General features: G+C 42.1%; 1 protein-coding gene across 7 annotated transcripts in view; it reads right to left on the bottom strand.

Annotated features, from left to right (window-relative positions):
* Positions 1-7,000: 7,000 nt before the first annotated feature.
* ZNF711 (zinc finger protein 711) overlaps positions 7,001-13,346 on the bottom strand; it is a 29,583-nt gene continuing 23,237 nt past the window's right edge. For 4 of the 7 annotated variants that reach the window (XM_048514252.1, XM_048514251.1, XM_048514256.1 and 1 more), the window contains 4 exons: positions 13,114-13,251; positions 12,050-12,097; positions 11,113-11,256; positions 7,001-9,832 (listed from right to left, as the gene is read on the bottom strand). In XM_048514252.1, coding sequence (XP_048370209.1) covers positions 8,655-9,832; positions 11,113-11,256; positions 12,050-12,097; positions 13,114-13,251 — 1,508 coding nt within the window. In that variant the 3' untranslated portion in view covers positions 7,001-8,654. The remainder of the gene's footprint in view (positions 9,833-11,112; positions 11,257-12,049; positions 12,098-13,113; positions 13,252-13,346) is intronic. The other 3 variants (XM_048514253.1, XM_048514257.1, XM_048514255.1) reach the window with 2 other exon arrangements.

Genomic DNA, 13,346 nt, shown 5'->3' with positions numbered 1-13,346 from the left:
AGAGCTCAGAAGAACTGGGACTAGCCCAAGGTCACCCAGCTGGCGTGTGTGGGAGGCTACAGGCTAATCTGAATTCCCCAGATAAGCCTCCACGGCTCAGGCGGCAGAGCTGGGAATCAAACCTGGTTCCTCCAGATTAGATACATGAGCTCTTAACCTCCTATGCCCAGGATTACCCAGTGAATATCGTGGCAGAGAGCAGGATATGAATCTGGGTTTCCTAGATCTTAGTCTGTGACTACTGTACCGCAGTGGGTCTCACATCTGCCATGGGAATCAGTAGGGTGTTGGTGCAGAAGATTTTGCTTGTATACAAGCATGGCCAGGTGTGCTTGCGCTTCCTTTTCACCCCCATGAAGGAAAGATCAGCACTTCCACAAAAAGGACGTCTGCCATGCCTGATCGGAATATGGTTTGAAATCCACTGCAATCTTACCCTGTATAATTGACTAACATGCAAAGTTTATGAACCCTCAACCAATGGATGCACAGGGTGTACAAACCCTTGTGCCCGCTGGTTGAGGGTTTGTCCTCGCCCCCCATCCAACTTCCCTTCAGCATCTCCTTCTGCATCAGTGAAAGACTGGCATAACACCTTCCCTCTCTTTCTCGAGCAGGAAGGGGATGATCGCTTCCCTTCAGGCCGCTGCAGTTGTGGGAGGGGAGGGGATTGAGTCAAACTGAGGCCAATCAGAAGAGCTGGGTAAGAAGGGGAAGGGGAGCAATGGGAAGTCGAGTGCCCCCCTCTCTAAACAGTGGGGTAGTCAGTGCCACTGGAAAGAGAATGGGTGGGGGGCAGGAAAGGCCACGTCACTCTCCCCCCATCCCGGCAAGAGCCCGTTTCATTGCAATCTGAAATGGGCTTTTCTGCTAAACAATATTCGTCTGAATTTTTTCCCCATACAATTCCAGTATCCTTAAAAAACAACAATAAAACATACACTTATGACAGTCACTTACTTTTAGAAGTTTGAACAAAGTAAATCCTTTTTTTCTGTCTCCATCTTTTTTTAAAAAAGTGTGCCCATTTGGAAATGTCGTCCTGTTTACCAGACAGCTGGTAAACACTGTTCTCGCCCCGTTGTTATGTATAGGCAAAGGGATCACGATACAGCAAGTAAGATTGTAGGCGGTGCAGCTGTTCTCTTCATACATGTAATTCAAACAGTGTATTTGGCAGTGAATTGACTAGCACGAAAAACCGTCCATTGCATCTCCATACATTGAGAGCAGTGAAACTAGAATGGAGATTGTGAACGGATTCCAGCCTGCGGCCCAGCTGTGGCCATTTTCAAATGTGACTTGAAATGGCTTTAATTATCACCCAGGAGTGTCTCAGAAGTGTCACATGACTTCCGGTCAGAAGTGAAGCCTTCCATGCTGGAAGGCAGCAAATGGCTGCCAGAGAGTTCTTCAGCTACTACTGGGAAGGACCCAGAGGTGGGATCCAGCAGGTTCTCACAGGTTCCCGAGAGTAGGTTACTAATTATTTGTGTGTGCTGAGAGGGGGTTACTAATTGGTGATTTTGCCATGTTATTTTTGCCTTAGTTACGCCCCTCCTCTCAGCAGTAGCGCGCAGAACTTGAAGCAGTCTAGCAGGAGGTGCACCGGCGTGCGTGGCAGCCTGGACCTAAACCTCTGCATGCATTCGTTTCCCGCCCAAGGACCGGCGCAGCGGCTGCGTGCTTGCCACAGCCCCGCCCAGGAATGCCCCGTCTCCGGAATGCCTGGCCACGCCCCCCATCGTGCCCCACCCATCCCTATTGGCGCTATGCCACAGTTTGAATCCCACCACCATGGGAACCTGTTACTAAAAATTTTGGATCCCACCATTGGAAGGACCTCAACCTGACCAGTCCAGAAAGTATGGAATAATGAGCTCATGGTGAACTACTGAGCTACTTGAAGCAAAGCAAGTCTGTTCCCAGTTGATCTGCATCTATGCCAGGGGTCTGCAACCTGCGGCTCTCCAGATGTTCATGGACTACAAATCCCATGCTGGCAGGGAATGATGGGATTTGTAGTCCACGAACATCTGGAGAGCCGCAGGTTGCAGACCCCTGATCTATGCTAACTATGCCTTCAAGGACTACTGGTTTTTTCCATGGACTATGAAGGCATCTACCATACTCTGGATTGCATTCTGAAACGAAAAGCTCAAAAGCATATGAAGGGCATTTTAAAAAAAAAAATGGGCTGAATGCTCTGATGCCAGAAAAGATATATTTTGTAATGCCACGTCGTTACTGCCTTTCCCATGGTACTATCAAATGCAGTACAGAATATGGAATTCATAGGGTCGCTGTCTGAAAAGGTACAAGCCACATTAGATTTACAAAACAGTCAGAAGAAAGAGAGATTTGTAAAAGAGAAATATGGCTGTACTTTAGAGAGGAAGGTATCTGTGGATCAGTTGCCCAACACAGGCTCAACAACACTGTGTTTCTGGGGACTTAGCTTGTAATAAAAACCTGGGTTTGTTTTTCCTTTGGAAATAGTCGTACTGTTTTGATTATATGCCGACTCTTATTATTAGAGCTCCTCCCCTACCCCCAATGTCCAAAATAGTTATTTTATTAACCTTCAAATGGGCAAAAAAAAGAGAAAATCTAGCACAGATACTTCCTGCATGTGTGGTGGCAGTGACTGTGTGCATTGTTGTGTTAGAGTTAGCCTGAAGAATTCACTGACTCCTATACTGAGATTTCAAAGTTACTGAAATTTACATGGAAATTAAATTTTCAAAGTGATGGACGGTTTCTTTTATGTGGAAAAGCTTCAAGTGTAAAATATCTTGGTGCCAATTCTGCTACTTATAAATGAGCTTAACTGCCAGTTGTTTATACAAGGAACTTGCTTTTAGGTGTGGGACTGTTCCTTGGTGGTTTCCGCTGTATGGGCTGGGGAGTGGTGGGTGGTGGGTGGGGAGGAACAACCAAATGAAGAGTTTTTGAGCGTGCTTAATGGATCTGAAAGAGATTCACAATGTTCAAGTCAGCCCTTTTACACCAAGCTAAATCCAAGGTTCCCTTCAGCACCGCGACAATTAAAATAATGGGCAAGGCCAAACCACTTTCACAACTTGTTTGTAAGCCTGATTTTTGCTATTCCGCACAGCTTCAAAGAGCACTGAAAGCAGTTTGAAAGTGCATTATTCTGCATGTGTGGAATGAGCCTATGTTACAGTCAAGGGCAGTGACTTGCAAAGCTATTGACATAAATGAAACTGGGACAAACATCCTGCTAACTCTTAGCATAATTGCCACAGGAATGTGGGCAGGAGTTGTTAAGATTGAGTGGCTTAACACAAGTGTGGGGTATGCAGCTGCAGCATATCAGTTCGCTGGGTGGTTCTTAAGGATCTGCTTTCCATATAATGTGTTTTTGTTTCTTCTGAAAGCCTGATCTGTAACTACATGAGGGTGATTTGAAGTCCCAGCATGTAGTGTCTGTTTCTGTATTGATGAGCCCTTGACCAGTTTAGCGGTTCAGACAGGGCTGTATCATTGGTAAATGAAATAAAGATCTTTATAAGCTTGGATTCATATCTGCTTCCTAAATTTTTGGACGACACATAAAACCAGCCGTGTGATTCACAATGACCATACAAAAGTAACTCTGGGTGACCTCCATATTTGCTTGCTGTTTCTCCAAGTTGGGCCAATGAAAGCCACACTCATTTCATAGCTTGTGCAACATAATGCTTCAATGAGCAAGTGTAGTTCTTTCTACCCCTAAAGGGCATCCCTAGTCCATCCAGCTGCCACAGACTTGTGACGGTGCATATATGGAGGGTCTCCAAGTGAATGAGGCGGACAAGCACAGGTAGTTACACTTGTGGAGGGGTGCACAGAAGGGACGACAAATATAATCAACTAACACAGTGAAGCACAACCCACTGATTGTGAACACATGTTGACCAAATCTTGCTGCTAGAAAACCACTGTAGCAAGGGAACAGGAACGCAGATGTTTTCACAACCAGCTGATTCACAGCCAAAGAATCTCTTTAAAATTATCTTGTTTATCTGTACATTTTCTGCATTATGAAAACGGACACGCCCAAGATAAAAGCAAAATGAGGCCGTACACCTCAATGAGATTAAGATGCAAGTGAAGGAGTGTTTTTTCCCTCCCTTTAACACGTTTCACTTTTACACATGTTGCAACTAGCTTCTTGAATTTTCTATTCCCAGCTGCCCCGGTTGGGGTTCTTAGTGGGAAAATGGAAGTGATTTGAGCCTCTCGTGCTGCAAGGAAACATGGGTTTTAGAGCCACTGTGTGGTTTCCTGAAACCATTCCATTTCACTTCATCCCTGGGCAAGCATGAAGAGTACTGAGCTGGGATTTTTGAAAGATGAGAATATAATTATCATTACTTGGATCGCCTACAGGACTCAATAAGCCCAACTATTTTATTGCACAATTGGTTTGGACTGCTTGCTAATACTACATACTTCCAATTCTCTGCATTATGGGCATATTCCTGCTACTTGCTTCAGTTGCAAATTATTTGATCGCTATGCACAATCCTAAATATAGATGTTTAATTTTATTAGCAAGATGCAATGTGCCTCTAGCACATCGGAAGACTTAAAGCCATTCCCTGGACAGAAAGAAAGTGATCTAAATATGATTCCAGCATTCGCTGTTAGGCTTTTGCAAGCTTTTTCACCAATTAAGTCTTGCCACTCCGCTGCAACCTCCCAACAACACTTGAGATAGTTAAGAGAACTGGAGGCCCCTTGGCAGTTTTTTGTTCTGATCTTGGGCCACTTTGGCCTGCTCTTCCAGTCCGCTGTTGACAGAATACTTGCAGCTATGAGACCAGTCACTTGCCCTCTTGAGCTGTGCCCCTCATGGCTGGTGAAGGCCAGCTGTGATGTGGTGCAGAGCTCCCTTTAAAAAGGAGTATTCGCAGGGAGGCTGACACCAGGGCCCTGTGAGACTGTAAACAGTTCCATACAGCCTGCAAGACAAAGATGCTCCACCAGGCCTTTGGCTGAGGCCATCCACTAGTCCAAATTGTCTTGCTGGCCTCCCAATTTCCATCCTGCACATTTGTGCATTCCCTCTTCACCTGCCCCCAGAACATAGAACTAGATTAAACTGGGTAGAGGCTGAAATAAACTATTAGGCTTGGGGTTCCAGGGCTCCTATTAAGAACATAAGAACAAGCCAGTTGGATCAGACCAGAGTCCATCTAGTCCAGCTCTCTGCTACTCGCAGTGGCCCACCAGGTGCCTTTGGGAGCTCACATGCAGGATGTGAAAGCAACGGCCTTCTGCGGCTGTTGCTCCCGAGCACCTGGACTGTTAAGGCACTTGCAATCTCAGATCAAAGAGGATCAAGATTGGTAGTCATAAATCGACTTCTCCTCCATAAATCTGTCCAAGCCCCTTTTTAAAGCTATCCAGGTTAATTATTTATCCGAGCCCCTTTTTTATTATCCAGGTTAATTAATTAGGTTGCCATCATATGCATTTTAGATTTGTTTGAAATAATTTCTATTTCTTATGTAAGAGACAGACTCAGACAGACAGATATAGTGAGCTTCTGGAACAATAGAAATTGTCTTCCACTTGTAGTTACACAGTTCTTGTTAAAAGCCAGGCATGATATACTGGGAGCTTTTATTAATTTTGGCGCTTAGTGTTCCAGTAATTGCATTATCTTAAAATTGTTTCCTAATTATACAGACTGATCAGAAGCTGCTGCCAAATTCCTTGCACATCTGTAAAATAGTTGCAATATTCAGTGCTTCATTGATCCGTTTCTGACCCCCCCCCCCCCTTACCAACCTATGGTTGAAGTGATAGGAAATAATTTCTAAAAAGTATTATGGCAGAGTAATTCTGCTATCACATCAAACCAAACTGTGGGTTCTCACATGCTAAAACGCAATTTAAAGCATGCATCCTGACACTATGTATTTACTTGGAAATGTGCTCTTTATTTTTGGACTAAGTAGTTACAGTTAAGCAACAAGTTCAGCAAGAAAAAGGAGAAATGCAAAGCAGTTTTATGCCAGAATCAATGGGCTGCCCCAATTTGTGAGGCAACGGCTAGACCGAGGTGTTCGCTGCGACTGCAGTCACTTGTGGGTCTGGATGCCACGGGAATATCCCTGTGGGGATGGCAGCAGTTGTTGGAATTGGGTTGACAAATAAATAACACTGCACTTAATGAAGGAACAATTTATTACCCTGCTTTCCATTCACTGGCCTTGATTCACAAGATGGCAAGTGTTTCCACACAGTTTGTGCAACACTGTCTCTGTCCCCCTCCCTTTCCCAGTCAAAGCATGGCCTCGGGGGCTGGAAATCTCTCACCACTTGCTACTACAAAGCTGCCGGCATCAAAAACTGCAGATGAGCTCTTCTCATTTAGGGTCTTTCCCTTTGAAACATACACTTTTTTTTTTCAAAAATACCAAAGGATGTGATTTATGTCCATCTGTTAACACGGAGAGGTCACAACACAACACATTTTAAAATAAAATGACACAAAAACAACACCTGTTTGTCAAACTGATTCGAATGGGTTGTGCTCTTTTTAACTCACCGTTGCAACTTGCATTTCAGGTAAAGGCAAATTCAATATATTGCTAACGCTGGCTCATTTAATGGAGTGACTTTAACACAGGAAGAGGAAAACGTCACTAGATAAAATTGATAACAGTACTGGACACTAGCCATCACCTCTCATTACTAGAGAGGAGGAGAAAGTAATTGAACCCGCTCCTTTTCTTTTGCAGCCTTGATGAAAATCGAAATACGTTCAGTAAATGAAATAAATAGATGTTACACGTTTGTACAGTGTAATCAAAAAAGTTCAAAGGCACAATTATTTCTCATGCTTACTGTGACTGCAGTTTATTGTACACTCCCAAAAGAAATCAGGATATCAGACAATTAAAATATTAAATGACCGGGGAGTAATTCTACTCTGTAATTCTACTCTGGGCTTGAGCAAGGAATGCAAATGTTCTCAATAAGCTTGGAGTGCAAGAGATGCATTTTATTGTATGCTCATTACAATGAGTAACACATTTAGAAATCATAATCCCACATAACAGTGACAAATCTTATTTTACAGCGTGTACATCATTTTTTTTACAGCCACATAAAACACAAGTAGTTTTCTAAGGTTTCCCAAAGTTAACTTTCTGAAGCTTAGAAATATTTAAAAAAAAATTATTCTCAAGGAACTGATTCTCATCTGGTGCAAAAACAAAGTATGAACATTATCCGAAACACAAAGCCACAATATAGTAGCATGAAGTAAAGTTACAATTTATCATGTGAACAGCTGTGTGCAAACATGAAGCAACTTAAAAAAAGTTTTTAAAAAAGGACACATTATATGCATAAACATTTATGAACAGTTTTTTTTAATTAAATAGCCCTAGACCAGCTTGTTATATTAAGCGCCATTTTGATCTGCAGCATGCTAACACAAAGCATTGTTTAAAGGGATGCATATTTCAAATGTATACACTGTAAACTGAAGATCCACCTTCAAACTCTAGTGGCAGCATATTGTTCTGGTTAAATACTGCATATATAACTTTCTTACAGATTGAGAATGCATGTTTATAGTATGGTATAGGTTTCGTATGGGTTGATTAAAAGGTGCAATTTTCATGTCGACACTGAAAATTTCATATCGGCAGGAAATGACAGCAGTCCTACCTAGCAGGAACACTGCCCCCTAAAGGTTCTCTAGGCAATTTCAACTATTCTGTTCTTTCAATCTTGATTCTGTTTTTCAGGGAAGATATCCAAGTAGCAAGAAAAAGAACTGTGCCAAGCCTTAGCACCATCAGCTGCATCCATCTATTTATTTCATTGAAAAATAAACCATTAAATCGGTCAAAAGGTACTTCTTGACACATGTGCCGTACTGAACATTCAACTGCAGTTTGAGTTTAAAAAGTGAAATTATATACATACACGTTTTGAATCCTAGCACCAAACAACACCTTTTGAGCTCAAAAACATAATGCTATATTTTAAACACCGTATCCTGCAATAAAATAGGCTAGCAGCTCTGAAAAAAATATTTTAAAAGTACTCCTTGAACCTAAATTAAAGAAGGAAACAAAATTCCCCAATGAAATGTATGCTTGCTTTGTGAAGAAAAAAAAGAAACAGGACAGACCTCAGAATTGACCAATTCTTGATACAAATTGCCCAGCACAATTTAAAAATGTAATGACCAAGTGACTGACTAGCTTCTCAGCTCCTCAAAAACTGCATATGGTAGACTTGCTTTAGCAAACATTTTTGAGGAACTCGTCTCCAGTTTTCATGACAGAGACAACTGGCATTATTGATAACGGGCTAAAGTATTTTCTGTAGCTTAACAATGTATGTAATACTTTAAACAGAAGACATTCAAGGTCCCTTTCTGCAGCTTTTCAGACATTCATTCACCTTTCTGTATAGTGTTCTTTTAGATTTTGATGAGTAACAATTGTAGAGCTTTGAGATCCCGTCAACCCTAATACTTTTTAACGACTTTTAATACAAAGAATGTAAAGTTATGATTTAATATCAAGCTTTGAAACCAGGAGAAACAGTTCATGAGAGTTTTCTTCCCCAATTAGCATATCACAGTTTCTAAATCACTTCTTCCCACAGCTCATATGTTACATTAGGGTCTCTTTATGGTGCCTCATTATATGCTGGTTTTTCTCTGACGGCCTACGGAATCCCTTTTTGCAGTAGTCACACCTGTGCGGATAGTCTTTCGTGTGTATTGATATGACGTGCCGTTTGAAGCCCGATGCATCTGTAGTGCTGTACTCACAATACTGGCATTGATAGACTTTCCTCCCGCTGTGGGTCTTCATGTGCTTCTTCAGTTCAATTTGTTGCCTAAATCCCCTTTTGCATCGTTTGCATTTAAAAGGCAGGTCCTTGGTGTGAACAGAGAGGATGTGCCCACTAAGTACAAAAGGATCTGAAGTCTTAAAGTCACAGTGCCGACACTGGTGTATCTTTTTACCTTTATGGGATTCGCTGTGCTTTTTGAGCTCTGACGGACGGTGGAAGCCTTTTTCGCACACCTCGCACTTGTGAGGGAAGTCCTTTGTGTGAACAGAGATCACGTGCCGCTTCAGGTCGCTCGAGTTGGTGCTCTTGTGATCACAATGCGCGCACTGGTGAGTCTTATGCCCTTGAAACAACTCTGTGTGCTCCAGGAGTTCTTTCTCATCTGCAAACGCCTGCGGACACTGTTCACATTTAAAGGGCAAGTCAGTGCCATGCTTACTTTTGATGTGTGTCTTCAGGTTGGACTGGTCAGCACAACGGAAGACACAATGCTGGCACTGGTAAGGCTTCTCCCCGGTGTGGGTTCTCATATGCTTTTTGAGTTCCGAAGGGTGGCGGAACCCTTTCCCGCACTCGACGCAGACGTGAGGGAAGTTCTTGCTGTGGACTGCGAGCAGGTGTCTATTGAGGAGCCCCTGCTCTGCAGACTCATAGTCACAATATTTGCACTTGTGCACTTTGGCCTCCTTGTCCCGTAAGATCAATTTATTCGAACTCAGGGGGCTCGCTTCTCTGTATCGCCGGGTGTACTCCGTGAATTCGTGGGTCTTGTCAACTTTGTTGATCAGTTTGTGACTCTCCAGATGATTGTGGAAGCTTACTTTTTTGTTAGTCGTGAAATCACAGTCTGTGCACTGGTACTTCTTCTTGATCATGTGATCCGGGTGGTTTTTCATATGCCTTTTCAAGAATCCCCTGGATTTGAATTTTTTCCCACATATGTGACAAGGGTAGACTGTTAAAGGCTGCCCATCAGGACCTATTATAACAGCTGTTTTCAAATAAACAGAAAAGAGCATAAAGCAAAAGGGTAAAAGAATGATTTTATATCAGTAAAACACTATGCAACCAGGACATCATTTGATAGCTGAAAAAGTTATGACAACATATTCAATGAGATTGAGTTCATCTGCCTACTGGCAGTTTTAATTTATTGATTTTAAATTATTGGATTTTACATATTTCTATTGTTTGATTGCTGTTCACACTGTAAGCCACCTTTAGTTCCTGTAAATTAGGAAGACGGCTGATAAATATTTTAAATAAATGTATCACTAACTGAACTCTTACGTCCATGTCACGTTCTATGCTACAGTCCTACCACTTTTCCACATTGGCTGCTCACCCTAAACAGTTCAGCAAAGCCCCAGTTCAGTAAGCAACTCTAGTATTTTAACAAGGGACAGAAAAGGACAGGACTTCTGGCAGCCAGAACACGATTTGTTTCATGGTAAAAAATCAGACCAAAATTGAAGCTATACAATTTCTGAGCCTTAGCAAGTTTGGAATTGGACATGATCAAAAAGAATAGTCAGTATTTTTAACAGATTTGATACTAGTTAAATACCCACATTTACCTTTGAACAGAACAGTAAGCCACAGTGAAACTACCCTCAAACTTGCATTCCATTTTGGGGAGAGAGATTTGCAGCGGATAGAAACAATCTTCTAGACTGCTACATGCAAGAAGTTTGCTGTACTCAGACAGTTGCCATGGGAAGTCATAGGAAATGTCTTTCATGTAGTGGCTATTCCATGTACCCACAAGTCAACGAGAAAGTTTTAGGACTTCCTTTTGACCATTTCCACCCAGACATGCACTTTGCTATACTTGACAATGTATTAAAAAGAAGTCATGAACAATATCCCCTCTAAGCTTGCATGGCCACGCAGGAACCGTACTGGAGCCGCCCACCAGGGGGAGCTCTTAATGGAGTCTCAGTTCTGTTCAGTGACAGCACAACGGCACAGAAACCTCAGAGGAACTACTGGTCGTGCCACATTTTTCTGACTTACGGCGCCATCCTATTCAGAGATAAACCCTTCAAAGTCCATTTAATTTCAATGAGCTAAGAAGGGTGTAATTCTGCTTAGAACTCCATTACTAACAAAGTTAATAAATTAATAGGGAACTGAACAGGATTTGTGGAAGCATTCTATCAGAAAATCCGCAGTAACTCAAGAATATAGAAAAAGCCACACTTCGCCCTTTTCAGTTCAATAATACTGAAAATTACTTGTTGTAAAAACTAATCCAGACAAGAGATGTACCTGTCTGCCACTGCCTTGCCTCCCCTCGCCGCCTCCTCTTGGCCTTCTGCTTAAGCAGTCGGTTTGTACTAAGGCTATCACAAATTTGCAGGAACTGCGTTGCGTTGCCATTTTTGTTTTCTAATCTTGCCTCCAAATTGGCTCCTGAGTTGAAAGATCAGAGAGTCATCAAAAAAGATGCAAGGAATTTCCTGGTAAGAACATGTTTAGAAAACCAAAGCCAAGCAAAGAAACAGCCACTGCTTTTGACTATGTTTGTGGACTAGTAAATGAATATCAGGTTCAAAGCAAGATGCTGGAAACACCAAAAAAGAACTGCACAAGTTTTGTTTAGCAAAAAAAGTGGAAAGCAATGTTAACTAGCATTCTATGCACACACACACACACACACACATAAATAAAACAAATTTATTTCAGTTTCCCCATTAATTTTTGTTTCTATATCAACGCTGTGATCCTAGGTAAACTGATTTGGGCTTACTCCTGGGTAAACATGCATAACATTGCACATCCATATTCTTATAATGGGTATTTACTGGGTTCGTGATTTGGGGCAGAGGAGAAAGTCACCAAGGACTGGACCGCAAGATGCCCTGTTCTCTTCCCAGCCTCTCTTCCTCAAGTCAGCATCCCCACTTGGACTAAAGTTCAGACTGCTACTTATACCAGTTGGTAGCATTTAAAAGCCAGAGGGAAGAATTGTGGAGAAATTGCTATGCCACAGCAGTGGCACCAACAGCTGAAGATGCAGATAGCCCTAACACTGCAGGAGCCACTGGAATTGGTCAATATTCTAATAATGCCTTCCCTTCAAATGTTTACATTTGCCTTTCTAATGCTAGCCTACCAATCCACAGTAAATTGTTTGAGAAATCCACGTGTAGTTAAAACACTGCTTTGCAATGCTAAATATATGAATAATTCTTAATCTTCCCACCTGGTGTTTGACAGTCTTCATACCTCCTGGGAAGTCTTCTATCGTCTCCTAGAGAAAACAGTAGTTTAGTGAATTAATTTACAATAACAACTTCGTAATCAAGATGGTCCAGACATTTTCCAACAGAGAAAACAATTGAGCTAATAAAGAGGTTTTACTGCCAAGCCTTCTTCTTAGCCTTCTTCTTAGCCTTCTTCTGGTGCCCAACCAGAGAAACAAAAACAGTCACCCATAAACTTTCATTTTACATACAGTCTTTGGATGCAGATGCTGCAAAACAAGATACAAACAGGCCAGTCTCCAAGCATTTGTCTTTGCTTTTCATGCTATAAAGAAGGAATCTTCACTGTTCTTGCTCAAGCAAGCAAATAAGCAGCACAGTAATGTGAAGATTGCACACAAAAAAGCCACTTGTCACAGAAGCAGAAATGGCATACTACTTGGCAGCTAAAGCATCACTCTTCCAATGACAGAAGCATCTTTCTGAGGCCTTCAATACAACCTCTGATCACTTTTTAAGAAGGCATAGAGGGAGCACAGGTTGCTATCAGATCAGCTGTTGCCTGGACAACCCCTTTTCTTCCCTTCCCCACAGTCTTTGAGAAAGTCGTCAAATGACCTTTGCAGCCTGACCACAGCCATAATATTGTCTCACTGTGCCATCTGGGGAGAATCAGAGCAACTCAGAGGCTTATGAGGAGCAAATGAAGATCAACAGAAATGCAGGTGGGTTAGTTACCTTCTGCAATCACGTCTTTGTGTGCTTGAAAACATATCTATCAGGCACTGCTGAGCAAGAGCAACGAATTCCTTTCCTAGTGAAACCTTTATACTACAAGGCTCATTTTGAAAGCATTGCTTCAATTTAAACTTGAGCTAGAGAGTGAGAGCTTTCTGGAGAGCCCTTAAAGTCCTGTCCTGTGGTACAATGGTTTTTACATCAGCAAAATATATAAAATCTTCTTCAGACAGAAAGAGTTGGGTAAATGTTCTGGGACCCTACAGAAGCACATTAAGTGAAGGGAAGGGAGGAACTCTCTAGAAAAGCAAATCTAGCATCCTACCATAAGCAGCAGCCCATGCAACAGGAACAAAAGTTTTATTCACACCAGAGTCTTCAAGCTGTGCATCGGGGAGTGACGTGGCTTCTTCTTCACCAACTATAACCTCCATGTAAACTTCATCTGCTATTTCAGCACAATCTGTATTTAGATTGGAGAAGAGGCTTAATTAATGACATTAATCAGTCATTTTTCGGTCCAGTGCCTGCTAGCAATTAAAATAAGAGTTAAAGCAA

Source organism: Sphaerodactylus townsendi, linkage group LG13 (assembly GCF_021028975.2).
Source record: "Sphaerodactylus townsendi isolate TG3544 linkage group LG13, MPM_Stown_v2.3, whole genome shotgun sequence".
NCBI lineage: Eukaryota > Metazoa > Chordata > Lepidosauria > Squamata > Sphaerodactylidae > Sphaerodactylus > Sphaerodactylus townsendi.
This window is presented reverse-complemented; position numbering and strand designations above follow the sequence as displayed.